General features: G+C 53.0%; 10 protein-coding genes across 10 annotated transcripts; 6 read left to right on the top strand and 4 right to left on the bottom strand.

Moving 5' to 3' along the window:
• Window positions 1-86: 86 nt before the first annotated feature.
• On the top strand, window positions 87-1,440 carry TRIVIDRAFT_189050 (uncharacterized protein; the record flags this gene model as incomplete). Its single annotated transcript, XM_014103921.1, has 3 exons — window positions 87-234; window positions 293-1,366; window positions 1,415-1,440. The coding sequence occupies 3 exons, from the start codon at window positions 87-89 to the stop codon at window positions 1,438-1,440; spliced, it is 1,248 nt and encodes a 415-aa protein (XP_013959396.1).
• Window positions 1,441-1,464: 24 nt separating this feature from the next.
• On the bottom strand, window positions 1,465-3,028 carry TRIVIDRAFT_84995 (uncharacterized protein; the record flags this gene model as incomplete). The annotated part of the gene is made up of 3 exons (XM_014103920.1): window positions 1,465-2,488; window positions 2,554-2,821; window positions 2,890-3,028. 3 exons carry the CDS (start codon window positions 3,026-3,028, stop codon window positions 1,630-1,632), a joined length of 1,266 nt encoding a protein of 421 aa, XP_013959395.1.
• Window positions 3,029-3,447: 419 nt separating this feature from the next.
• On the top strand, window positions 3,448-5,532 carry TRIVIDRAFT_167413 (uncharacterized protein; the record flags this gene model as incomplete). Its single annotated transcript, XM_014103919.1, has 1 exon — window positions 3,448-5,532. The coding sequence occupies one exon, from the start codon at window positions 3,448-3,450 to the stop codon at window positions 5,428-5,430; it is 1,983 nt and encodes a 660-aa protein (XP_013959394.1).
• Window positions 5,533-5,838: 306 nt separating this feature from the next.
• TRIVIDRAFT_114634 (uncharacterized protein) lies at window positions 5,839-7,761 on the top strand (the record flags this gene model as incomplete). The annotated part of the gene is made up of 2 exons (XM_014103918.1): window positions 5,839-6,099; window positions 6,181-7,761. Coding segments are annotated over 2 exons (1,842 nt in total), but the record flags the coding sequence as incomplete, so codon positions are not given.
• A 548-nt stretch (window positions 7,762-8,309) lies between these two features.
• On the bottom strand, window positions 8,310-10,109 carry TRIVIDRAFT_32745 (uncharacterized protein; the record flags this gene model as incomplete). Its single annotated transcript, XM_014103917.1, has 1 exon — window positions 8,310-10,109. One exon carries the CDS (start codon window positions 10,107-10,109, stop codon window positions 8,310-8,312), a length of 1,800 nt encoding a protein of 599 aa, XP_013959392.1.
• Window positions 10,110-12,020: 1,911 nt separating this feature from the next.
• Window positions 12,021-13,271, top strand: TRIVIDRAFT_15052 (uncharacterized protein; the record flags this gene model as incomplete). The annotated part of the gene is made up of 1 exon (XM_014103800.1): window positions 12,021-13,271. A coding segment is annotated over one exon (1,251 nt), but the record flags the coding sequence as incomplete, so codon positions are not given.
• Window positions 13,272-14,097: 826 nt separating this feature from the next.
• TRIVIDRAFT_84992 (uncharacterized protein) lies at window positions 14,098-17,069 on the top strand (the record flags this gene model as incomplete). The annotated part of the gene is made up of 4 exons (XM_014103916.1): window positions 14,098-14,743; window positions 14,830-15,080; window positions 15,143-15,781; window positions 15,862-17,069. 4 exons carry the CDS (start codon window positions 14,345-14,347, stop codon window positions 16,436-16,438), a joined length of 1,866 nt encoding a protein of 621 aa, XP_013959391.1.
• Window positions 17,070-17,077: 8 nt separating this feature from the next.
• Window positions 17,078-18,583, bottom strand: TRIVIDRAFT_31969 (uncharacterized protein; the record flags this gene model as incomplete). The annotated part of the gene is made up of 2 exons (XM_014103915.1): window positions 17,078-18,059; window positions 18,120-18,583. 2 exons carry the CDS (start codon window positions 18,581-18,583, stop codon window positions 17,078-17,080), a joined length of 1,446 nt encoding a protein of 481 aa, XP_013959390.1.
• Window positions 18,584-19,150: 567 nt separating this feature from the next.
• Window positions 19,151-19,415, bottom strand: TRIVIDRAFT_31808 (uncharacterized protein; the record flags this gene model as incomplete). The annotated part of the gene is made up of 2 exons (XM_014103914.1): window positions 19,151-19,224; window positions 19,280-19,415. The coding sequence occupies 2 exons, from the start codon at window positions 19,413-19,415 to the stop codon at window positions 19,151-19,153; spliced, it is 210 nt and encodes a 69-aa protein (XP_013959389.1).
• Window positions 19,416-21,677: 2,262 nt separating this feature from the next.
• On the top strand, window positions 21,678-24,292 carry TRIVIDRAFT_33222 (uncharacterized protein; the record flags this gene model as incomplete). The annotated part of the gene is made up of 3 exons (XM_014103913.1): window positions 21,678-21,875; window positions 22,147-23,821; window positions 23,991-24,292. The coding sequence occupies 3 exons, from the start codon at window positions 21,678-21,680 to the stop codon at window positions 24,290-24,292; spliced, it is 2,175 nt and encodes a 724-aa protein (XP_013959388.1).
• Window positions 24,293-24,806: the final 514 nt, after the last annotated feature.

Here is a 24,806-nt window from a genome sequence, read left to right as displayed (position 1 = left end):
TAAACCGAGGAGACACTTTCTGCCCTGCATTGACGTTGGAGTGGCCACAGAAGCACTTCCGTTGGAGCACTTGATGCTTAGTTGAGATGCTGGACCTTCATGTTTGGGGCCCGGCTTTTGGCCTGCCATCCATTGACGCAGAGTGTCTGGCCATCATAGCGTACTTTCACAATGCACTTCCCTCATCGTCATGGCGTCTCATCCCCAGCAATGATCCGGCCGTCAGCCCATCGAGTAAGTTGTCAACTACGTATCAGGTGGCGAGGTGATATGTCTGACTCTCAATTTTCAGATCTCTTGCCAGCTTTGCAACATGAAGGCACCTGGACAAGCGGATTCCAACCAATTGTCCAATATTTAACCTCAGCTGCCATCTGTGACGGCCTGGATGAGACGCTCAGCTCCATCCAACGGGCAGACAGCGTCGCTTATAGCGCCTATCTGAGAGCCCACGCGGGGCCTCTGGTTGATCTATCCTTATATGTTTCTGCGGCAAATTGGGCCGCCACCACCAGGCCCGCGTACAGCTCACTACTGACGTTTCCCCTGACGTGGACCGTTCCGACTTTGATCAGGTCGGAGGCTATCAAGCGTGCGGAGCATCTTGGCCTGGCCGAGCTGGATACCGATTTCGACCCCAATGGCGGCCTCCATCTGACGGCGGGGAGAGATGCCTTGCCCGAGACGTTCCGGCGGCATATTCCTTTGATGACCAAGAAGACTGTGCACGAGGAGATGACACCGGAGCAAGCTACGGCAATACGGTTATTTGGATTGACCGAGGACTGCCTTACGGTGCTGGATGATTTGATAAACGCTGGAGATGAAGATCACCCTCGATTTTTCACAGATGCCGCGGTCTCTTCGCTGGACTGTTTGGCATTCGGGTATTTGGCTCTCATGCAGAAGCCAGCTGTGCCACGATCTTTCCTCAAAGACTGGCTCGAGCCAAAAGCCCCCAGATTACACAAATTCGGCGACTCCATGCTTGCCGCCATCACCGCACGCGGCGATCTTCCCTGGGCAACACCCGATCCAACATCCGTTACTCGCTTTGGCGGCCGCATTCTCGACTCCATCTTGCGCCATATTCCCAACCTGGGAGAGCAGTACGCGGCCGAAATGCGCCACAGGGCTGAACATCAGAAGAAAGGCTTGGACCAGAGAGCTCTGATGCTAATCATGGGCGTAGTCCTTGCCGGATTGGCGACGGGCTATGGATTCCAAACCTACAGGGCGATGCAACCGTTTGGAGCATCGACTCAGTCGTGGAAGCCCAGGCGGATGCGCACAAGATTGAGCGAGTTTGGGCAGCTTGGGACAATGCTCAGCAGTGCCATGGGTCCCTTTCAGCCTCTCCCGAGCGGTCTCGATTCAGGAGCTCGAGATCATGGAGGGCCTAATGGGAAATTAGTAGAAGTAGATTCCGAAGTAGATTGAAAAAAAGAAATTCAATTTCGGAATACAGTACATTGACATTTGATCTTGTCCTCTTTACGCCATGGTAAATGCTACCCTTTCCCGATAAGCCGATCTACCGACATCGTATTTATACATATTGATCCACCAAAGATAGCACATTCAGTTTACATCTATTATTTAATTCCTGCGGGACGAAATGCATCCGTTCTATATTTGTCGAATCTCCTTGCCCACCATCTCTGGTCTCTCCACTTCCCACTCATCTCTCAAGACTGCAAATGTCAGATCAGACACAAACAAACTCTGACCCAAACTCCACACCAGTGTTATAGCATAAAAGAAGTTGGCATTGCCGCTGCCAGCATATATCCACAAATGATAAAATGCAGGGCCGAGGAACGTCGCGTAGAGCATGGTGGCAGAGGCAACGTAAGTGTATCGCATAATGGGGTATAAGTGTCGGAATAGCGCCAACATGGCGAGGAACAAGCTTGTGTCCGAGATGGACGGGTAGGGCTTAAAGACAGCGAAGATGCCCAGAAGGATCGTCAAGACGGCCAGGGGCTGAGTGCGAAGTCGGATGGAGAGGCCGCCAACGTATATCACGAGGTGTAGCCAGAAGACGGCGAGGAAGAAGGCTCGGAAGGAGTCGAATATCTCGATGAAAAAGTACCACCAGAGCCCGACCGTGGGAGTCAGATCGGACAAGGTGAGCTGGATGCCATATGTTCGAGCTAAAAAGTCCCACGAGTTGCCCGTGAGCGCAAACGACATGGCCAAAAGGAGGGATATGCAGGCGGCTGCGATGAGAATAGCCCTTATCGAGAACTGGATGGCGGAGTCAATCCGCCGCTTTTCGGATTGACGGTCGTATGCGAGGAGGACAAGAGGCGGCAGGAGGAGAAGCGGGTACATGGAGAGGTAGGAGGCGAACGAGATGGCAACCATGGCATTAAAGGGAGAGCCGGACAGAGCCTTTGCGATGGCGAAGAGAATCGCGCAGTTTGTGAATACGCTGGTTGATCGGCCAATGGAGGCGGCGATTGTGTACGGGTTGAATAAGAAGCTGCATGGCCCCAACGTTAGCACCGATTCCATGCTTCATCAAGCCTTACAGATGGGAAACCTTACGCTGCAGCGACGAGAAGCCCCGAGGATCTCTTGGCTCGTCGAGGAGAGGTGAAATGTTTTGACTGGCCGGCCTCTCCCGAATCTGCAATCACAAGGAGCGCATATGCGCTGAGAAGATCGACGAGGATATACAGCAATGATGTAAAGATGGGCCAGGTCTTGACGTCTGGGAGCAGCGAGAAGAGAGGGAGGAGCAGCGGCGCCTGGTGGAAGACGCCGCCATCGTAGGGCCAGACATTGTGGTTATACAGGAACAATCCCTCCTGCACTACGGAAACAGTCAGTGCATCGGACTCAATGCCGCCTCTCAGCGCTGGGATTTGCGATGCGCCTTACATCGTTTGAAGCTCGTCACGGGGGTTGAGATCTCGACGCGGCCCGTCAGCAGATCCGGCAGGCTGGGGAAGGCGGTGGACAGGACGAGTCTCAGCAAGGCGGCGCCAGCGAAGACGCCGACCTTGCTCTGCAAAGTCATGGTGGTCGACATGGCATCTCCTAGGCCATATTGGAGGAGGATCTTGGGAATGGCTCTACTGAAGCTCGGGCAGATTGGAGGGACCAGGATCGAGGCCACTTGGCCGCAGTTGAGCCTCGCTGGCCAATCACATCGCCAGCTGCCTGGCTAGAGCTGTTCCTGTTCGACGCGAGAACGGGCAGCCTCAAGAGTGGCTTGTCGGTGGCTCGTGAGTGGCTCAAAGTGGGCTGGGCGGTGAAGCAGGACATGGGCTGCTAATCCTGTTCCAGACAACGGCGTGGGCGGTGGCGCATGGCATTAAAATTTCCGGGCTGGTTGCAAGAAAAAAAGTTCAAACAATTGGCGATTTACTGCCCCGCGGACTTTTTCCCACAGAGTATCAAAAGCTTCGCCATAGCAAATCGCCAACAGTCAACACAATGGCGCGGATAAAGAAGAAGGGACAGGCCGGTGCGGCCAAGAACTTCGTGACGCGAAACCAGGCGATCCGAAAACTGCAGCTCAGTCTTCCCGATTTCCGAAAGCTTTGCATTTGGAAAGGCATCTACCCCCGAGAGCCTCGCAGCAAGAAGAAGGTTTCCAAGTCTTCCACTGCCTCGACTACCTTTTACTACACCAAAGACATTCAGTATCTCCTTCACGAGCCGCTGGTGCAAAAGTTCCGTGACCACAAGGTTCTGGAGAAGAAGATTTCAAGAGCATTGGGCCGAGGAGATGTCAGCGATGCCGCTCGACTGGAGAGCAATGCAAGCCGACCAGACAAGACTGGAAAGCCGACCTACACTCTGGATCATGTTGTCCGCGAGCGCTACCCGACGTTTGTCGACGCATTGAGGGATCTGGATGACTGCCTCTCTATGCTCTTCCTCTTTGCGAACCTGCCCTCGACTTCCATGGTGCCCGCTAAGATGATTGCCCGCTGCGAGCGATTGTGCCTCGAGTTCCAGCACTATCTCATTGTCTCCAAGAGCCTTACAAAGTCCTTCTTGTCTATCAAGGGTATCTACTACCAGGCCAACATCCAAGGCGAGGAGGTCCTGTGGCTGGTTCCCTACAAGTTCAACCAGAGAATTGTCGGCGATGTCGACTTCCGCATCATGGGAACCTTTGTCGAGTTCTACATGACGCTTCTTGGCTTTGTCAACTTCAGGCTTTATACTTCAATTGGCCTCAAGTACCCGCCCAAGTTCGATGCTGTCAAGGATGAGAATGCTGCCGAGCTGGGCGCCTTCACCCTGGAGGGCAAGACTCTGGTTGGCGGTGAAGAGCAGAGCAAGTTGGAGGACGTTGCTCACAAGCCGGACCCCAAGGTTCAAGCTGCCGTCAACAAAGTCCTGAAGAGCATGACAAATGGAGGAGCAAATGGTGCTGCTACTGACGATACCGCAATGGAGGACAATGAGGAGGCCGACCAAGACGCCGCTGGTGCCATTGACAAGTTCGAGCCAGCTGCTCCTGGAGGCGACGTTCTACCCCAGCCATCATACAGTGGCACTAGCCCCAACTCCCTCTTCTCAAACTTCACAATTTACCTGTCCCGTGAGACTCCCCGCCAGCCCCTAGAGTTTATCCTCAAGTCATTCGGCTGCAAGCGTGTCGGCTGGGACGCCGTGCTCGGTGGCGGCGCTTTCACAACGGATGAGCTGGACCCATCAATCACTCACCAGATCGTCGACCGACCCCCGATACAAGCTTCAATGAACGAGGATGGTGATGGCGAGGACAACCAGACGGCGCAAAAGCTGGCAGCCAACCGACGTGTGCCTGGCCGGATATACATCCAACCTCAGTGGGTCTGGGATTCTGTCAACGATGGTGAGCTGAAAGAGCCTCATGTGTATGCGCCAGGCGCATCACTGCCCCCGCATCTGAGCCCCTTTGTCAGAAAGGTGCAGGGAGCCTACGACCCGACAGTGTCCCTTGAGGAGCAGGAGCCCGAGCACGAAGCCCTCGAGGCTGGCGATGATGATGAAGAGGCTGATGCAGATGAGACTGTAGAGGGCATGGATGTTGCAGAGGATGATGAGGATGAAGATGAGGACGAGGATGAGGCTGAGGATGAGGATGAAGCTGAGGAGGAGGAGGATGAAGACGAAGATGACGACGAAAACGAGGCCCTGCAGAGACAGATTGAGCTTGAAGCTGAAATGTCCGGCAAGGCAGTCAAATCAAAGGCTGCTAACCCCAAGACCAAGGCAAAGGAGGATGCCCGAAAGGCCCTTGCAAAGAAGGCCCGCGAAGAGGCCGAAGACCTGGACCGGGCCAAGGGAATGCTGAGCAAGAAGAAGAGAAAGCTCTTTGAGCAGATGCAGTACACGAACAACAAGAAGAGCGCAGAGGATGCCAAGCTGCGCTCCAAGAGGAGAAAGCTGGAAAAGGAAAAGGCCAACGGCAAGGCGTAATTTTCGGGATGTACTGTTTAATATACTAGTAAATAGGATTCAACGGCGTATATGCGATGAAAATAAAATGGATTTCTCTTTAATATTAAATATTTGAGATTGAAAAACTGGCGTAATGATGCTTACGAGATTGACCAAGTTGTGTCAGGGTGCTTTGATAGTGATGATTATCTACAGTAGACTTGAAATTTTCCTAGCACGTGAACTTATACTTTTCACCATGAGCCTCAACCTCAACTTTTCATCAACATTGGCATCAAGCGACCCTCCCGTCATTTGCGAATCCGATTAAAACCTTGTTCTAACACTATTCTTGAAAAAATTAATCGTCAATACACCTTAATTAACTCATACATGTTACGAAGCAGCTACTAATCTATCGATGGTGAGGTGATTGCCAGGCGAGGCATGGATCGAAGCTCTCCCGAGTGGGATCTCGACAGCGACGAGATCGCATCTGTCACATCCCAAGATCTGCACGACAACCGGCCAAACCGCTGGACAGGAGCACAAAGAACATGGCAGCGCTTGACGGTGGAGGAGCGGCGGCTCTGGCAATCGATGGAGGCTGTCGAGGGTCAGGATTTGGCGATTCACTTGTACAACGCATATGCGCTGAAGAAGAGCGGAAAAGACTCTCAAACGGCACATGATGTCACGGTTACCCTGGTACGCTTCTCTTGTATTAATCTCATTGACTGAGCCACCTGTCCCTTGACTCATGAGCGATGGGCTGACATTGGGTGACAGGAAAATGGAGAGCAGGGTATATGGGCGCCCCCCAGAGTTTGGACAGCGTGGCCATTGAACGAAAAGCGGGTGCCACAGCAGAAGCACATCCGGAGAGAGGATGACGATGGGCATGGCAGATTTACATTCCGCAAGGCGGAGAGACAGATGCCTAGCTCCGAGCTGCATGAGGAGCTGGGAGCGACTATATTGAGGCTGGCTGGAGAGCGTTTTCACAAAAGCAAGGCCAGAGAAAAGAGGCAAGTCGTGTTTGAATCTATTGAAGGAAATGCGACGCCTTTCAATCACGGCGAATCTCAGAGAGAAGACCAAGAGACATCAGGTCTATCGGATCCTTCTTCTGAGGACGAGAAAATGATGATTGATGATGATGGCGGCGAGGATGAGCCAGCACAAACAAAACAAAAGAAGAGAGAGACGACAGAGGCAAAGGAGCCTGTAATGTCTTCCAATGACGATCTATCCTACGAAATCATCCGGCCATCTGTTCGACACATACTGTCACAGCTGGACGCGACCTTGCATATCCTCCACAATGCCCGCGTCGCCACCACGAACTACGCATCCGATTCTTCAGCAACCTCCGACTCGGAATCAGATGCCCATTCTGGCCCTAAGCGTAAACGTGGTCGCCCTCGCAGCACTCAGCTCACTGGAGCAGAAACCTCGCCTCACCCAGACGGCGCCGTTACACCGAATGCTCGCCAAAGCAAAAGAGGTCGTCCACGGAAAATCCACATCCCTCGCGAAGGCGAGACACATGAGGAGATGCTCATTCGCATCGCGCGCGAATCCCACAGAAGGCTTCCGGCACTAACACAAGACAGAGACGCAGCATTCGAAGAATGGCTCCGTCAGGGCGATGAGAAGCTGGCGCGTGAGCAGGCCCTCCTTAGAGAGGAGGAAGAGCTGGGAATCGAGCCGCAGGCCAGCGCTCAGGAGAGACGGCTACGCAGGCTTGGCCTCCGCGACTGGAGCGATGTTGTCGGCGCTGCTGCCCTGGCTGGTTTCTCTCCCCAGGTCATTGCCCGGACAGCGAAGCGATGCGCCAATCTGTTTGGCCAAGGTATGGTGGTGCGGCGTTTGGATGAGGCGCCTGCTTCTAGAGCACCGGCCTTTCATACGATGGAATACCGGCCAGAGAAGATCAAGCTCGGCCTGGACGAAGATTCCGATTCAGACAGCCAAGCGAACGCCGTAACTGCTGCGTCATCCCGCAACACGCTCTCCCGCCAGGCCTCGCTGGGCCGTCTCTCGAGTCGCGGGCGCAGCTCATCCCCCTTCCGCGGGCGCTCCTCGCCTCACTCGGCGTCTTCTACCTTCGGCACGCCCAGGAATCGCTCACAATCGAAATCCCGCTCGAGGTCGCGCTCCTCGGCAGGTTTCCACCTCTGTCCGGTCCCTACGTGCGAGCGCTCGGCTACGGGCTTCACGAGGAGGCAGAATCTACGGCGGCATATGCAACTTGTGCACCCTGGGCGGGGAGATGAAGACGAGGAGTGGGATAGCGAGGATGAGGTGTTGGGAGCGGTGCACGTGGATGGGTTCTTGAAGCCGATTAATCCTGCTAGGGGATGGAGGGAGAGTGTGGCGGCGAGTTCGTTGGTGATTAGAAAAAGAGGAAGAGAGAGGCGGACGGGAGAAGATGACGATGAAGACGATGACTGATTATAATAGGGGTTCATGACGACGATGGCGACTGAGTTGGGATACGGTACTTTAGGTAGAAAGCTTCAAAGGCACAGGAGGTCAAAAATTAATGAAGTACAGGCGCTGACACAAAATCAATGCCGAGACCAGCACTGATTGGTTATTTCTTAAAATTTGCTATTTGGTTCTGATGCAGTCCGCTTCATGACATATGTCTATACCCAGTGACGCCCATGTAGTATACAAAAATCCCGACTTCTCGCAGCCTTGAGTTATGCTTATAGAATCGCGAGATGAATGAGTAGCCTTAAAGGAGAAAAGGAAAAAGAAGGAAAGAAAACGAAAATAGAAAAAAAAGAAGGGAAAAAAAAAAGGGACAGGACAAAGAAATATGGCTAGCTTCCTTATGTTCCCATTTTACGTTATAAACCAGTAAAAGAAACAGTTGCTCCCGCTTCGCTTCATCCTCACTTCTGGCATCAGTTATCGTTGCTCGTCTCGGCGTGCGTTTCGCCGGACGTCTCGTGCTCTGTCTCACTCGGTGTCTCAGTCTCCGCTTCACTCGGTGTTTCGAGCTCTGCTTCGCTTGGTGTCTTGTTCTCTGCCTCGCCCTCCGTGGTTCTCTTTCTGGCCTGTTCAAGCCTTTCCACGGCATTCTTGATAATGTCATACTGCTCACTCAACGTCGTTTGACCCAGCGCTCCAGGCCCCTCTTCCCAAATATCGGAAGAGTCATCGTTTCGTTTGAGCAAATCCCCCAGATACAGCTGGATGTCCTTGAGCTCCTCAATTAGGGACACGAGATGAGAAATGGTGTTTGCATACTGCGCGTCCACCTTCTTCAGCAGCACAATCTGCTCGTCGAAATTGCGTGGCTCCTCCATGAAGCTCCCGATATAGGCCCAGATAGTCGAGAGCAGTGAGTCGGGTTTGGCACTCCCCGCTCCAGGAAGTTGTTTGGCTTGTTCATTAATTACGCCTAGCTGGCTCTGGCTCTGGTGGAGGAGTAATAAGAGGGCCTTCCCTTCATCGAGGAGTTTCCCTAGCCGATCTTGAACGAGAGTGATGTGCTCAGAGTATTTATCCAACAGGGCCTGATCGTTTCCAGCCTGTTCTGATGATCTGAATAGACTCAGCGGTCGGATGGCCCAGGCTATGACTGGAGGTAGTGAGGGTGTCTCGGGTTCCATAGATAGGGAATTGATGTGGCGCAGGGTCCAGCGATTGATATTAATGATGGAGTCGACGGTTGAGCCAATGTGGATATAAAATGTCTGCAAATCCGAGCCTGCTCGGCCAGCTTTTTCAATATAACCATTGAGCTCCAAAATGAAATCTTCTCTAGCCGCGATTTCGGTCTCCTTGAGGAGAGCCCTTAGGTTTCGGGTAGCCATCTCTGAACTCTTGAGTTCAAGAGGCATGGTGAGGCCATACGCGCTCTTATCGAGCACACTCTCAAACCCAGATTGAACCTCCATAAGACTTGTGAAGTCGATTGAAGAAGCAGCGGCACGGTGAGATGTCTCGGCCTCGAAGAATGGAATTTGGAAGTTGGAAACACCTGTAATATCCTGCAGAGATGTAAATGAGAATGATTGGACCTTGTCGCGGGCGTCTTGGACAGAGACGCCATTGATATGAAAGAGATATGCAACAAGGACGATTGCGACGGGTATTATTGTGTAGCGGAAGATTTGAAGCAGTTGCCAGGAGGGGCTGGATGCTGATGAGCCTGGCTTGGTGTGGCCCCAATTAACCGAAGCCTCGTTTTGCTCCTTCAAAAGCCTGGCATATTCTTTTTCCGACTCTTCGTGCCAATTGTCAGGAGCCTGTTCCTGCTCAGAATCCCACACACTGCCCTCCTCGCTATCATCATCGGTGGTTCTGGCGGTCCGTGAGGCTTCGCTCGCAACGAGATTGTTGGCTTTAACGAGAGGCATTCGGAGTTGCAGCTCGGGCTGCGGATATGAAGCACGCTGCATCGAAGTGGCAGCACTCGAGGGAAGCGTGGGGCGGAAAGGCTGTCGCAAGATGACGTCTTCGTCGTTCTGGAAATTGGCAAAGTCGCGGATGCTGTCCTGAGATGCGAAGCTCATGTTGTTCTGACTCTGGGAAAAGGATTCCTGGGTGGGGAACCCGGAAGAGGGCATGGCGCTTGACGGAGGGCTGAAGTCATCCCCGGGCAGAGGATCAATAATGCTTGTGTCGAAACTGTCGTTTTCACCGTCGACGAGGCGCCACGAGCCCTCGGCGGGGATTTCTCGCCGACGCGGTGCCATATTCTGTCAGAAGTCGGGTGGGGGAAAAAGAGAGAAAGGTCTAGAGGTGTAATTGTGAGGTGACAAGGAACGATTATGTATTGTAGCTGTTCGTCGTTTTGGTGAACAGCGAGGTGGCGGTGTTGGGGTTGATCGAAGATGGATCTAATCAATCTCCCGTCTCCAGCCCAATCCCTCGAGATGGCGTTGAAATAGGCCGGCCTAGATATCGCAATCCAAGGCCAGCCACGGAGCCTGCAGACAAACCCCGAGCCGTGAATCGCGAGACCGGGATCGCAATCGCGCGAAAGAGGCAGCAGCTGTTGATATAAAGTGCTTTCGATGGACGTGATTTGGCGGGTTCGCGTCGCGACGGGCAATGAGTCACACAGATGATGGCGAATAAGAAAGCAGCAGGCCCAAGCAGAAGCGCAAGCGCAAGCACGACCCCGAGCAGCGACTAGGCAGATGCGGCCGTTGATGAATCCAGGAGATGGAGATGGTGGATTTGCAGTGATGAAGCTCCGTCTAAAGCTAGGCTGCATCGAGGGCGGGTCAGGCTGCTTTAGTGCGGTATGGAGAGTGTGGAGGGGCGGCCGGGGAAGATCAAAGGCATGGATGGATTGCTGTTTTGCGACGTCGACGAATCCGATTCGTTGCTCGGGTTCTAGAGTCTTCATGGGTTCTTAAGACTATGATAGGATTTTTGAAGAGCGCTGTAGAGTATCTGCGCGGAAGTAGAGAGGCCGAGTACTGGGCAAGTTGGGATGTTTGTCATGTTCCCAGTAATAATATGTGAGATGGCTATTGTTCCTCGTGGGCTTCATGCTGTATCCGGCTGATAAACTGCCTGCAGGAAGGAGTTAATCGAGGAACAACCTTGTGGCTCTTTTTGAACCAATGCGATGGTTCTTAGGTACTCGATATAACTAGGCCCAGCGTGAAAATCCTCGAGGTGGTGGTCGCAATATCGATTCACAGCATAGGTTACCAAGCGCCGTTCAGTGGATTTATGCAGTACTGGTATGTTCGAAGAGGGCCAAATGAGGCAAAAGATTATGGATAGCGAATCTTTTGAACAAGTTTTTCCCCCAAGAGGATTATTGCGTTCGTTTTGTAACGATGCAAGCTTCACTCGGATTCGAGGCAACCGGACATGATAAATCGCTGGCCTTCTTTTGTCGAGTCCCGCCGTCTGTAAGCACCTACAGCCATGTGTCTGGCCGGCACATGAAAGGTCTTACCGGCCATGTGGTAACGCTCCAGATCCCGTGCATCCTTGTGGCTGACCAGCCTCGAAGGTGAGATGATTGATTCGAAGGCGTTTTGTTTTTGCGCTTTGTCAGCACTATAAACGACCATGAAATGGCCCTCTTCAAGGAGTAGACGAGCCAGCATGGAATAGCGGAGACGAAACAACAAAGTTACGAAGCCGTTTCCAAAGGATTCCCCTTCAAAAACCCCGCGAGGAGGGGTCTTCATTTGCAAAGCGTGTGGGTGGGATCTACGAAGCACACCAGATCATATCGACACCATCCTCCCGAGTACGGCACCGCATCACATGACGAGTATTTGAGCATACGGCTGCTTATCTCGTGACCATCTGCTATCAAATATCGCCTTTAACCAGCAAAGCAGCCATTGTAATACCACCTACACAATTCCAATTCATGTGCTTTGCGTTGCTGCCGATTGAATTTCTAACCTAGGCATTTGCCTCGAGTGCTAAAACCACGGCTGGTGGGCCCGGCCTATCACCGCAGATCCACGAGCCGAAAGCCACCCCAGCTAGACCTCGGCTCGGGTCCTTCAGTCAGCTTTCATAATCGCATCTCGACATCTCTCAACTCTCTCAACCCCATCGCGCTCGGCATGAAGTCTTGACACACGACCGAACCCGCATCCCCAGATTCAACCCTCAATGCCGCCTCCATGAACGACTCGAGCTTCGTCCAAGCCCAACAGCGCGTCGCTGCACGACGACAGGCCCGCGAGGCCGAACAGCGAGCCCGAATCGCGGCTCAGCGCGAATCGTCTCGCGTGAACACCCAGCTGCAGCGGCTGCCCTATCCCCTCAACCGCCTTGCCGGTGTCTGGGATGCAGCTGCTTCCATAGAGAGCACCCGGCCTGCATTTCGCGTTGCGCAGGTTGATGCCGAGCTCCTGGATGAAGAGCTGCTGGACCTCCTCAAGGGGCAGGTCGGCGAAGCCCTCAGATACTATGCCGGCGGGCATCTCAAAGACGACTGGTCTTCCGAGATTCAGCTGGCGCTTAGGGCCATCCTTTTCAAACTGACCGTTTGGGATAACGATGCAACGTACGGAGCGGCTCTACAAAACCTCAAATACACCGACGCCAGAAAAGGGGGCCCCGTGCTGTCACCCCCGACGAAGCTACAAAAGTCACTGTATGGCCTGATAACGGTCTTTGGGAAATATGCCTGGACCAGATGGGAGGACTGGCTGGTGGACCAGGACGATGGATACAGCGACCCCAGCCCCCGAGTCCAGAGGCTGTCTCGATTAACATCCGCACTGACAACGGTGCACTCGGCCGCGGCATGCGTCTCCTTCCTGGTGTTCCTATTCCGTGGGCAGTATCGCACGATTCTCGACCGTGTCTTACGCATGCGACTGGCACCTCCCACGAGCCATGTCAGCCGCGAAGTATCCTTTGAATACCTCAATCGACAGCTAGTGTGGCATGCCTTTACCGAATTCCTTCTGTTTGTACTGCCCCTGATTGGGATCAACCGCTGGCGGAGATGGCTGAGCCGTACCTGGCGAAAAACAAAAGAGATTATCAACACAACCCAAGGGGGTGATTCTGCTAATGGCGAGTTTGGCTTCTTGCCCGAGAGGACCTGCGCCATCTGCTACCAGGATCAGAATGCCGCAGCATCATCTGAGTCGGAAATCATGGCAGCAGCAGCATCTAGCGGCGTTATCGGATCATCACAAACCGATGTTACTAATCCATACGAGGCCATTCCCTGTGGATGCATCTACTGCTTTGTATGCATCGCAACGCGTCTAGACCGGGAAGAGGGCGAGGGCTTCACTTGTCTGCGGTGTGGAGAGCACGTCAAAGAATGCAAGCCGTGGAATGGAGATGTGCTTGAGCCGTCCCGCAAGTCAACATCGACAAAGACGGTGGCATTTTCAGATGATGTGATTGGAGGCTCTGACGATGGATCCGTCATTTCAATGGAATAAGCCGTCGAGGTGAGATGCTGAGAGCCATGAAACCATAAAGCTCTCTCTATACCATGCCGCGCCTTTATTGGATAGAACAAGACTTGGCCTGTGGATGTTTAGCTAAAAGGGCGTGGCTCTGTTTTTGGGATTTCTTTGTATTGTATAACATGATGTATTGGGTTGATGGGACATACATTTTTTGTTGGAAAGTTTGGCAGCTGGGCGTGGCGCCTTGCAGAATTTGGACACATTTACAGCGTATTATTGCTTGTTTCGCTATGCTCATGAACCACCAACCAAGCAATAGGATTAGCTCCTTGATTCATAATAGACAGGATTGGAAAAACAAGAACAAAAAAACTGTGTTACTTTCCCAACGAGGGAATAGCTCGATGTATAGCAATTTATTCGTGCATGCATACGTATGTAGGCAGTGGCTGAATACAGCGTCCAATAGCCATCAATACCATCCACAGCTGCTTGTGTCACCAAAACATTGAACACACCAGTGGACGTTAAGCTGCAAAGCTCCCGCTGCTAGTGATGTCATTTGCTGGCACACCGCTTTTGTTTTGGCTTCCAAGCTTCCAGTGGCTTCAGGGGTCTGGCGGCAACCGCGTCATTCTGCCGCAGCTGCGCAACAGCAGCACTAAATCTGCTGGAATCTGCTGTATCTGCTGTAGTGCCGATTCTCCAGCATCTCAGTGCTTCGCAATCCAACCAAAAGCGCCCGACAAGACCCGCGGCATCATGCAGCTGCAGGGATGCCCCTCTGCGCACGAGACCCTGCTGTAGGTCATTTACGCTTCCACATGCCGGCTGGCCCTTTGTTCTCGTGCGAGCGAGCGAATCGCATTCCAACTCACCTCACTCTGCGGGAGCAAACCTGTGCTGTGCTGAGCTGAGCTGAGCTGAGCTTGCAAAAAAGGACGGGACGAGCAGCAGCAGGGACGGGCAGCGCTCGCCGCCTTGCATCTCTTGTCTTGTCTTGTCTCGTCTTGTCTCGTTTCATCTGCGTCCTCTCGTCTCCTCTCGTCTCCCCTCAGTCGGAGGCAGCCATGCCCGCCTTCTTCCAGTTCACACAGGGCTCTGAATCGCGCGCGCGGCCTACGGACTCGTCGCCTTTGCTCGGTCGCTATCGAGCCGTGCCTCCTCGCCCTGGCATCGGACCGCGTCGACCGAGCAGCCCCTTGGGATTGCTGGCCGGCCACTATGGAAACGGGCGCGAAAGCATACACGTTGGCTACGGAGCGGTGATTGCGGCCGAGATCGAGGCGGGGCTTCTGAGTGACGGCTCTGGGGATGCTGACAGGGCTGTTGGCGACTCGAGGTGGGAGAGGCTGTGGCAGGGCTACTTCATCGATCTCTTTGTTGATCCAAGGCCCTCGGCGGTGAAGCGTGTGGTGGACAGGTGGTGGAGCCGATATGGACTGCTCGTCTTCCTCCCCGCGGCGCTGGTAAGTTGATGCTGCTTGCTATTCATGACCTCTACGGGTGAGCACTTTTACACTGGGGCCCAAGGCTGACACATGCGTCCATCCAGGCCGTTGCGTGGTGTGCCGTGCCTTTCCCGCAGTACTCGTTCCCAGACGAGGGCAACGACGGCGACCAAGCGAATGGCATCTGGCAGCGACTTACACGAACCACGGCGACGTTCGACAGCAAAGTCCCCGGTCACGGAGCGGCCCGTGTGCAGGTCAACTTTTGGTTCTTCCTCTTCGTCTACTACGGCTTCTATAACCTCAGTGCTCTGATTTGGATCACCAAAGTATTCAATCTTTACAGGTTGAATTGGTATGCACACCTACCCTCAGTGCCTCGCGTTTTATGTAACCTGGCTGACGTTTTCTTAATAGGTGGCCACAGTCTTTTGGGTTCCCAGTAACAATCTCTCTTCTAGCAATCATATCTCTTGCTGTGCCCATTCCCGTATATTTCGTCCCTTCTACTCGCTTCCTCACCGTTCACAACACTGCATGGGTATCATGGACGTTCATCGTCATGGCCATGCCAGTCGCCATCGCCTTTCTTATCCTCATGACAAACGAACGACATATTGGGCTACGGCACTCTCTCTCGGAGACACAGCGCATCTTTACGACCTCGTGGTGGACAGGGGAGCCCGACTCGTTTCCTAACCGACAACGCCGGCGCCGCGATCTCACCGACGACCTCTGGGAGCAAGATGTTTTGAGAGTTCTGCCCCCTTCTGGTACATCCAGAGTGGCTCTGCGGCGCCGATGGCTGCCAGCAAGCTTTGTGAGGTTTCTGTGGTTCTGCGTAGCGCTCTTTATTGGGTTGATGGCGTATGTTCTGGGAGAAGCGTATGCTGAAATCTACCTCCGCACGCTGCCTCACAACAATTTTGAGACTGTCGTATACGTATATGGCTGGGTAGTAACCGTGCATTTGCTGGATGCTCTGACGGGTTGGGTGCTGGGCATCAGGGAAGGCGAGCGCGTAGGGAGCTATCCTTTGAGCTGGGTTTTTAAACTGTTGGTCTTTCCCCTTGTCTTGTCCAATCCAAAAGCTCTGAAATGTGGTTGGAGTCAACTCGCTAACAATCAACTCGCAGCTATTTTATGCTTACCTACCAGACCTACGTCCGAGCTCTATACGCCCGCCTTCGCTCGCCGTCCCAGTTCGTTATCCTTCAAGTTCTCTCTTCCACAGGACTGGTCATCATATCGCCCATCATGATGACTCGCTTATTCCACAAGATTCTCACCATCCTAGGCCTTAGTGGGCTGACGTATGGCACATATCAAAAGCTGCAAACTCGAAACCTCTTCATCCGCTTCCTGGCCGAAAACACATCCATGGCCACCTTCTTGGGAAGCATCCTGGTGCTCCACTTTGGCGCCAACAAGGAGGTGTATCCGTACTTTGCCTTTGACAAGGCCGAGGACCAGACGCTGCAGTACGACTTTAACCTGACGTTTTACGCTTCCATGGTGACGTGGGGGTGCGAGCTGGTCGCGAGTCTCGTCGTGCGGGGGCTGATTGCCCTGATTTTCAAAATCGACGTTGGGCTGGAGGGCAAGTTGGATCTGGCCGTCTGGCCGGAGCTTTTGCCTACCAGCGTTGCTGTCATTCTCCACGTTTTGCAGAATATGCTCTTCTCTATTATACGTTTGCAGTTTCGTACGTGAAGCGAAAAAAATTATGTGCTGGGGGCGGGGGGGACATTGTCAACCAATTGTTGGTTGACTTTGACTTTGTGGATGAGGGAAAGCAAACAAGACAAAAGCAATTCTTGTTTCTTATCTGCGCTCTCTCCTCAGTGGCCCCTGCAAGATGTTTGGTTTTCTTTAGACTTGTGATTTGATTTGATTTGATTTCAACGAGATAGATTTGCTAGCGACTGACTACCTGCCTCTTCCCCCCTCCTGTTGGCATCCTTACGTACCCAAGTCCCCTCCTTTTTGCTAGAGCACTTGAAGCAGTCTGATACCCCTGCCGCCCACCATATCTAGTATTGCTTTCTTGTTCTTTATAGAGCGTTGGGAACTTAATGCTACAGATCTAGATCTACTTGCGAGTGCTAGCAATTTTTGAGCAGTCAAAGAATGGTACGAGTTGAAAGATAAATTACCCCTAAAGCATGCTATCAAGTTGTTTAGCTGCACAGCATCTCGTTAATTGAGAGTATCACAAAGAAGGCGATAGATATCAAAAATCCAGACAAGTTGGAGTGGAAAGTATTGAATTATTCCAAGTCAAAGCTACAGCTTAAAGTTACAGTTAGAGTATCCGCCTATGAAATTATATCCCGCTTCTCTTGAAAAGCATTAGTTCTTAAAAGTGACCGTCTTCGTTCTCACCCACTCGTCCAGCCCAACGGATGAATTGAAGCGCCCGAACCCACTTGACTTGGTCCCTCCATGTGGCAGAGCTGGCTCGTCATGAACAGTCATGTTGTTGATGTGAACGGCGCCACAATCAATCTCCCTCGCAAAACGAAGGCCCCTCCTGAGGTCTTCGGTGAAGACGGCCGACGTAAGGCCGTAATCAGCGTCGTTTGCAAGCTCCAGAGCCTCCTCCTCCGTCTCAATCTCATAAAGGGACACAGTTGGGCCAAACGACTCCGTCTTGTATAGATCCATACCGGGCGCCACCTTGTCGACAACGACTGGGCGCAACTCAGTGCTGCGTGACTCGAGAGCCTTGATGTCTCCTATAATCACCGTGGCGCCTTTGGATGTGGCATTTTCGACGAGCGCCTTGTTCCGCTTGACGGCCATTTCATTGACGAGAATAGGAGCGGGCCCATCAGACGGGAACATGTCCTTGACGGCCGCCGTCAGCTTCTCTAGGAACTGGCCCTTGATCTTCTTGTGAATAATGATCCTCTCTGTAGACATGCAGATCTGGCCGCCGTGAAGGAACGCGCCCAATGCGCATTGCTGGGCTGCGACATCTAGATCCGCGTCCTCCCAGACAATGGCCGGTGCTTTGCCGCCAAGCTCTAGAATGACTGGCTTGAGGTGCTCGCCAGCGAGCCTTCCGATGACTCGTCCAACGTTGGTGCTGCCCGTAAAGTTGATCTTCTTGATGTGGGGGTTGGCAATCAAAGCCGTTGTGATCTCAGCCGCAGTATCCCGGTCGTGGGCAATCATGTTGATGACTCCGTTGGGCAGACCTGCCTCGTGGAAGACGGATACAAGAGCCCTCATAGATTGCGGCGCAAGCTCTGAAGCTTTGAGAATAACTGTGTTTCCTGCGGCAACAGGGCCAGCAATAGAACGAGTGGGTAGAATGTAGGGGGCATTCCTAGTTTAAGTTGTGAGACGGAGCGGTTGGGAGTGCAGAATTAGAGGTATTGCAGCTTACCAAGGGGCCACAGACAGAACAACTCCATAGGGCTCTCGTAGGACTATGCCACTGGTGTTGGGATCCATCAATGTAGGAAATGAACCTTCGATAGCAGAGGTTCGGCTGGCAGCGTCTCTAATCAACTCTGCAGCGGTGTTGATGTTGAAGAGAGCCCATGGCGTCGCAGCTCCCGTCTCATTTGACATGATCTCGGCTAACTCATCGCTCTTCTGCTGGATAATATCGGCGGCCTTGAGGAAAATGTCACGTCGTTGAACGGGTGTTGACTTTCTCCAAGTCTTGAAGGCCGCGGCAGCGGCATCAACAGCAGCAGTGGCATCTGCGAGAGTGGCAGCGCCACAGCGGTGTACCACTTTGCCAGTCACAGGAGATGTGACATCAAATGATCTCTCAGGATAGTAGTCCTCGCCATTGATGATGAAGGGCACGACCTGCGCGTCCTTGGCTTCTCCGAGGAACATTTTATATGCAATGATTTGGTCTTGCTAAAGTGAAGGGAAAGGAAGGGAATGAAAATCTTTTTGAGGCCTTCAGATGCAATGCGAATAATGCCAAGGCTTTCTGCAGCGGGAACCAACAACGTGTTCTCCCTTGCTTTGCTTGTCGACCGCAACTATTTATCCCACTGGATGGCTGGAGCAAAGAAATCCGGCCAACCCACCCCGTAGCCGAGCCGACGATAGAATTTGAGATGGCGATCTACCTTGGTCTGTGCGGGGTCAGTTCCAGATCCAACAGCACACTACTGTTGATAGCGTCGGCTCCGAGAGACGGCACTGTACGAGTAGCATGAGACGCGGCAAAGAGGCTGTCGTAACCCCCCAAGCCTCGTGAGTAAGTTCTTTGTGAGCATCGAATCCCTTGAATCCCCGGGGAGCCTGGCGTATCACGGGCCGAGATTACAAACCGGCGCCGACCATTAGTCAGGTGGCTTCGGAGCCAGACGCCAAGTGATGTATCTCCGGCCGAGAGATCGTGAGTGAAGCCAATAAACCCGAGAGTAATACTAATCGGATATTATTTGTGTTTCATTTCCACTGCTCCAGCTTCTCCGGCTCCAGGAACGGCTGCGGCACCGACGTAGTGTTGATCTGGATGATTTCTAGCAAGCCATGTAAGTGATATGTGCTGGGATGACGAGTCAGCGCTGCACCCACCAGGCTCCGGCAAAGAGCCGAGAAGGGCAAATTGATGAGAGGATCTCGTCTTGGAAGATTGCACACGAGTCCCGTGATCAGGGACCGGCTTCAACACCCTTTTGACGGATTGTTGCGTTGATTTGATGTCCGTCATGATGACAGGCGATGTCACACAAATGCGTCAAAATGGCAATAATGCACCCGGAGAAAGAAGTAATACTGGAGAGAGCAAAAACGGCTTGGAATTCAATGCCAGGTCAACTAAGGAATTGCCGATTCAGGAACCATGTGTAGATAAAAAGGAGAAAAAGGTTATAAGGAATAAGTTTGGCTTTACCCCCCGCTTCCAGAAGACAGAAGAATTGGGGCGCCAACAGAGGATGCCTGGCTAGGGAAAGTGTCTCACGTTTTCCGATTGGCGACAAAGCTTATTCGAGCTAATCTCACGTCAGGCACAAAGCAATTCGGAGCTTGACTGGATCAATGGATGTCTAAGGCGGTGTCGAGACGTGCCACGTTGGCTGATGAGACAGGCGATTCCGATTTGTCTATGATAAGATGGAATGAGAGCAGAGACCAGGGGCTAGCTCCAGCTGGCCGGCACTACTCCGTATTTGGCAGATGCAGCACGATCCACAGATGCCGAGGCTGGCGCAGGGGAGGAAGGAGAAGCAGCAGTAGAAGCAGTAGAAGCAGCAGGGCGATCAAGTAATATTTGGTGATGGGTTAGGGAGAGAGATGGCATGATGGAGGCTTCTGACTTCTGGTAGGTACACATGCTGATTTGACGAGGGTGGCCGAGCCGTCTGCTTACTAAGATAAGGCGTCCATCATGAAACAGAGCATGCTGTGCAAGCAAGAATTAGTACTCGTACCTGGGCCTGGAAAGTACCTTGAGTACTACTCGTATAACAGGCTAAGCACAACAGGTCATATGAATTAAGCTACATCCGGTAATATTCATTGCTTTACTGCTAAGGTATGTAGCTTTACTAATACTAATATGGTAGAAAGGCAAAAAGGAAAGACTCGCCCCTTGCAACTCTGGCTGTGGCTAATATCACATGGAGTGGTTGTGTATGAGTACTCCGTACTTGGTCCTTCGTATGCGTGCGAACCAGTCACTCGTAATACGGACCGCATTGTTTGTGCTAGCTCGTGTGTGCTTTTTGCCTCGAAATGCTGCACGTCGTAACCTGGTACCTGTGCCGCCACCCAAGGCACAAGTAGACATCAAGTACCTTCTCTGGTGCAGACAAACTCAGTAGCTCCGCTGCGCACAGCGGCATTAGTGCTGCACCTCGCCATGAGACCGACGCCCTCCACCTCAGCCGGCCAATCAGCAGCCGCAATGGCGGAGGATTCCCACAGTCGCAGCTTGATGATACCCCGCTTCAGAATATTTTCGGCCGGCGCTGATTGGTCCGGCGGCAGAGCCAGCCTCCTCACGTGACATCCCATGCGGCGGCGAGCCAATCAGGCCTCGTGGACCCCACTGTGGCTGCCCTCGTCTCTTGGACTCCGCGCCTTGTGGGCTTTTCTGGTGCAACGTCTGGGGGGGCCATTTGGGCTATTTGGACCATTTCTGGGTCGCTTTGGACACGGCCTGCAGCTGGGGCGGCGCCGGCGATTGGCAGCCACGGCGCATTTGCATGCATAACAGCAGCACGGAGCAGCAAATTGTGGCTTTTTTTTTCTCTTCTATATAATACACGGTCCTTGTAAAAGTATCCAATAAAGGCATTCATATATAGACAGGTGTAGAATAATAGGTATATAGAATAGGGGAAACCCCCCCAAGAAAGACAAACCGCGGGATTTGAGCAGCATCGAGCCAAAAACCAATAACTTGTAATTCGCCGGTGGTGCATCTTGTCACGGACTGATGTGACGGCCGGAGCGCTGCAGCTAAGCAATTACGGAGTACCTGCGCTGTACTTGATGACGGGGCCTGTCCCTTAGTGACTTGGCGCCGCCGGCAGGTACCGTCTGGTTCCAGCACATCAACTTTTTGCCAGGCTGCGGGTGCAGCTTTTTGGACTTTTCCCTCCGCCATCACCAAAAAAAAAAAAGTGACTATCCTGGGCCATTCCAGCATCATCATCCGCACTCGGCCTCAGGACCAGCCAATCTATCCTTATACTTGCTAGCCCCCCATTGCATCCGGGCTACCGCTGCTGTTCCGCTGCAGCCTCGCGCGACCAGCCCGGCCGCTCCAACCGCCAGTTGACGTCGCCCTCAGCTGGAGCGGCGCCCCCTCCACCGGCCTCGCACCGCAACAGCGTCTCGACTGCTGCAGACGCCGCTGCCAAGCACCGTCCCTTGGCTAGCAGAGAGGCAGAACAGATCGATCCCAAGCACGTTCGAAAACATCGGCATGGATGGCTCACCAGGTGTTGGCCGGGGGGCCCCTTCGATGAGCCCAACCAGCCCTGCCAGCTCTCGCCACGGTAATGGCATGCCCAAGCGCAAGAGAAGCGGCGGCATGGGCCTCGAGAGCAGCCCCGGCAGCATCAACGAAGACGATCACGGCGACCACCATGACAACGGCGAGCACGACAAGAAGCGACAGCCCGGTGTCAAACGCGCGTGCAACGAATGTCGTCAGCAAAAGGTGAGTCAGCCCCTCCAACCCTGGCATCTCCCCTCTGGTCCTCACCTCCCCCACCAAGCGAGCCGCCCTTATGTTTTTAGATACACGATGTGCCTGGGAGAGTCGATGCTTTTGTTGCTCTGCTCAGCTCGGCTCGGCTCTGATCTGATCTGATATGATCTGATACAACATGATTTGCCCTGCCTTGTTCCGCCTTGCTCTGCCCTGCCTCGTCCGCAATTGATTGTCCTTGTCATGTTGGCTAATTCGTGATGCAATTGCTGCGCAACAGTTGCGGTGTAATGTCGTCCAAGAACCGTTCCAGAGCTGCTCACGGTGCAACCGTCTAAAGCTCGAGTGCAAGATTGAATCCAACTTCAAGCGCATTGGGAAGCGATCCAAGCATGCCGAGATGGAAAAGGAGATTGACCGTCTACGGCGCAACATCGCCCGCGCCCAGGCTCAAGGCTACATACTCGAAGATGACGACACTCTCAACTCTCCCATGGCACCGAGCACCGCGACCTACACTCACACGCGAAATCCTTCTCTGATGGGTTCCGACGAGGCGGTGTCATCCCTACTCCACCTCAAGAGAGGAGGCTCATATAGCATGCCGCGCTTCTCCCACGAGCTGGAGGGGGTCCAGTTGACAGACGAAGCAGTCACCCATCTGTTCAACGAATTCTTCGCCTTCTACCACCCTTTTCTTCCATTCTTAAATCCTCAGCAATCCCCGGATCAATACCATCAACAGCACCCTCTCCTCTTCTGGTCCATTGTCGCCGTTGCTGCTCGTCGATTTAGCCCTGCCAATTGCGCCAACCTCATCTCCAACTTGTCTGGGCCGCTGACCAGGTTCCTGTGGACCACCATCGGCGAAGTGCCTAGCAATTACTACGTCGTAAAGGCCATGTGCTTGCTCTGCGCCTGGCCGTTGCCCACTAGCACAACCACTTCTGACCCGACTCACATCCTCTGCGGCGTCATGATGAAGACGGCGACGGGAATCGGATTGCATCGCCCCAACCACATCCAAGACTTCTCTCGAACATCGGTCGATCTGAACAAGGAGCAGCTTGCCGATCGTGTCACTACGTGGGCCGTGTGCAACATTGTGGCACAAAACATCGGCACTGGCTACGGCCAACCAGCTTCTTCCTTGTATGACTGGACCCTGGCCCTCCGACCCGGCGACGACCCGGCGTTGCATCTCTCTCCTGAGTTGGAGGCCCGACTCCAGATTGAGAGATTCTGTGACAAGGTTTCCAAGGAAATGTATAGCAACGCAAGCGACCCTAGAGGAGTCGCCGGAGATGAGCACAGGGCAATGCTCATGAGGGTATACCGGCGCGAGTATTCAGAGTTGTATGCCTCTATCATGTCTCAGCAGCTGGGTTCCGTCGTGAATCTGCACTTGCGTGCCGCCGCCCTTCACATGAGGCTGGCTGGATTCTTCGACTCTAGCAATACCCCTGGCTACTTGGACGACTTGATGGGTTTATGGCGGGCCACGGTCAGCTTCCTGGATGATCTCCTGGAGGTGGACAAGGTAACATCTCCCCACGACAATATTGGGGGCACCTTTTTGCTCTACGCAACCAACTACATACAGCAGATGTTAGTAGCTGCTGCTTTTACCTTGCTCAAGTTGATGCGGTCCTTCTTCTCCAAGACGATTGACTTCCAACGCGGGCGAAACCTCTTCCACCGCTCCATCCAGGCCATCCGTGCCACCAGTGTGGTTACCAATGATTTGCAGTGGCGTTTGGCCGAACTAATGGTGCAGATGTGGAACGGCGCCCGTTTGGACCAGAAGAACTACAACCGCGAAGACGATTCCCCTATCCAGGTCGACGACAGCTTACAGCTTAAAGTACGATGTCGTCACAGTATGAGCCTTGTTTTCGACTCCGTTTGGCGTTGGAGAGAGGAGTATCAAGCTTTGGGCAGAGGATCGCTCGAAGGTAAGAGATACATTTCGGCCTGTGGGTACACCAGCTGCACTTGAAACCTGCAGGATAATCCCCCCTTTTTCCTTTTTCCTTGTTTCGACGAGAAGCGAGTGTGTTTTTTTTTTTTTTTTTGTTTTTTTTTTTGGTCGAACTCATTTGAAAGCTAACATGTGTCGTGTAGCTGCCTTGAAGCACCCTACCAATCCGGATTCGGCCAATGAGTCCTCAGCCGCGTCCTCGCAACTTGACAGCACGTTGATGCCATCACACACTCTCCCTACGTCCAACAACCTGCTTACTGCGAATGGTGTACTAACACCAGGCGCCCCAGGCTTGTCTGCACCTACAACCGCACCGACCAGCATCATTGGAAACATGAATTATGGCGACACCAACTATGACTTTTTCGATCCCCAGCACTGGATGCTGGATGGCCTCCTTGACTTCAACTATTCGTTTGTACCGCCTCTCGAAGGTGCATAGAGTGACCAAGCAAGTTCTGAATCTGAAGGGGTCGGGAATTTAAATCCATGAGTCGGTTTTCTTTCTTTACTTCCCCCCCCATTGCTCCTAATCCTCCTTTTCTTGGTACCGGAGAGGCCCCAACCTAAATGGCAAGCTTGCAGAGACGACAACTCAAAAGACCGCTGGGATTAGATCGGTTGCATCCGGAAATGACTTCGTGCTGTGATTTACGATTGAAAAAAATTGATACTTGGCCGTGCTACATGTGGAGAGGGGGAAGGGGGGTTTCATAAGTGAGTTTTGTTTTATACCAGAGTGCTATTTATACGTTTGTGTGTATGCGCGTGTTGCATCATTTTGCTTGGGAGCTGGGACTGCCGCGTAGACGTCTCTCGCGGGAATCATGCCTAGGTCGTTTTCTTATGTCAGGCTATGGGGATGCTTTGTTTATATGTGGCACGACTTTTTCTTTACTTGGATTTTTCATATTTTCTTTTATTGTGCTGCCCGCGGGAAAATATATATTTGGGGA

Source organism: Trichoderma virens, assembly GCF_000170995.1.
Source record: "Trichoderma virens Gv29-8 chromosome Unknown TRIVIscaffold_3, whole genome shotgun sequence".
NCBI lineage: Eukaryota > Fungi > Ascomycota > Sordariomycetes > Hypocreales > Hypocreaceae > Trichoderma > Trichoderma virens.
This window is presented reverse-complemented; position numbering and strand designations above follow the sequence as displayed.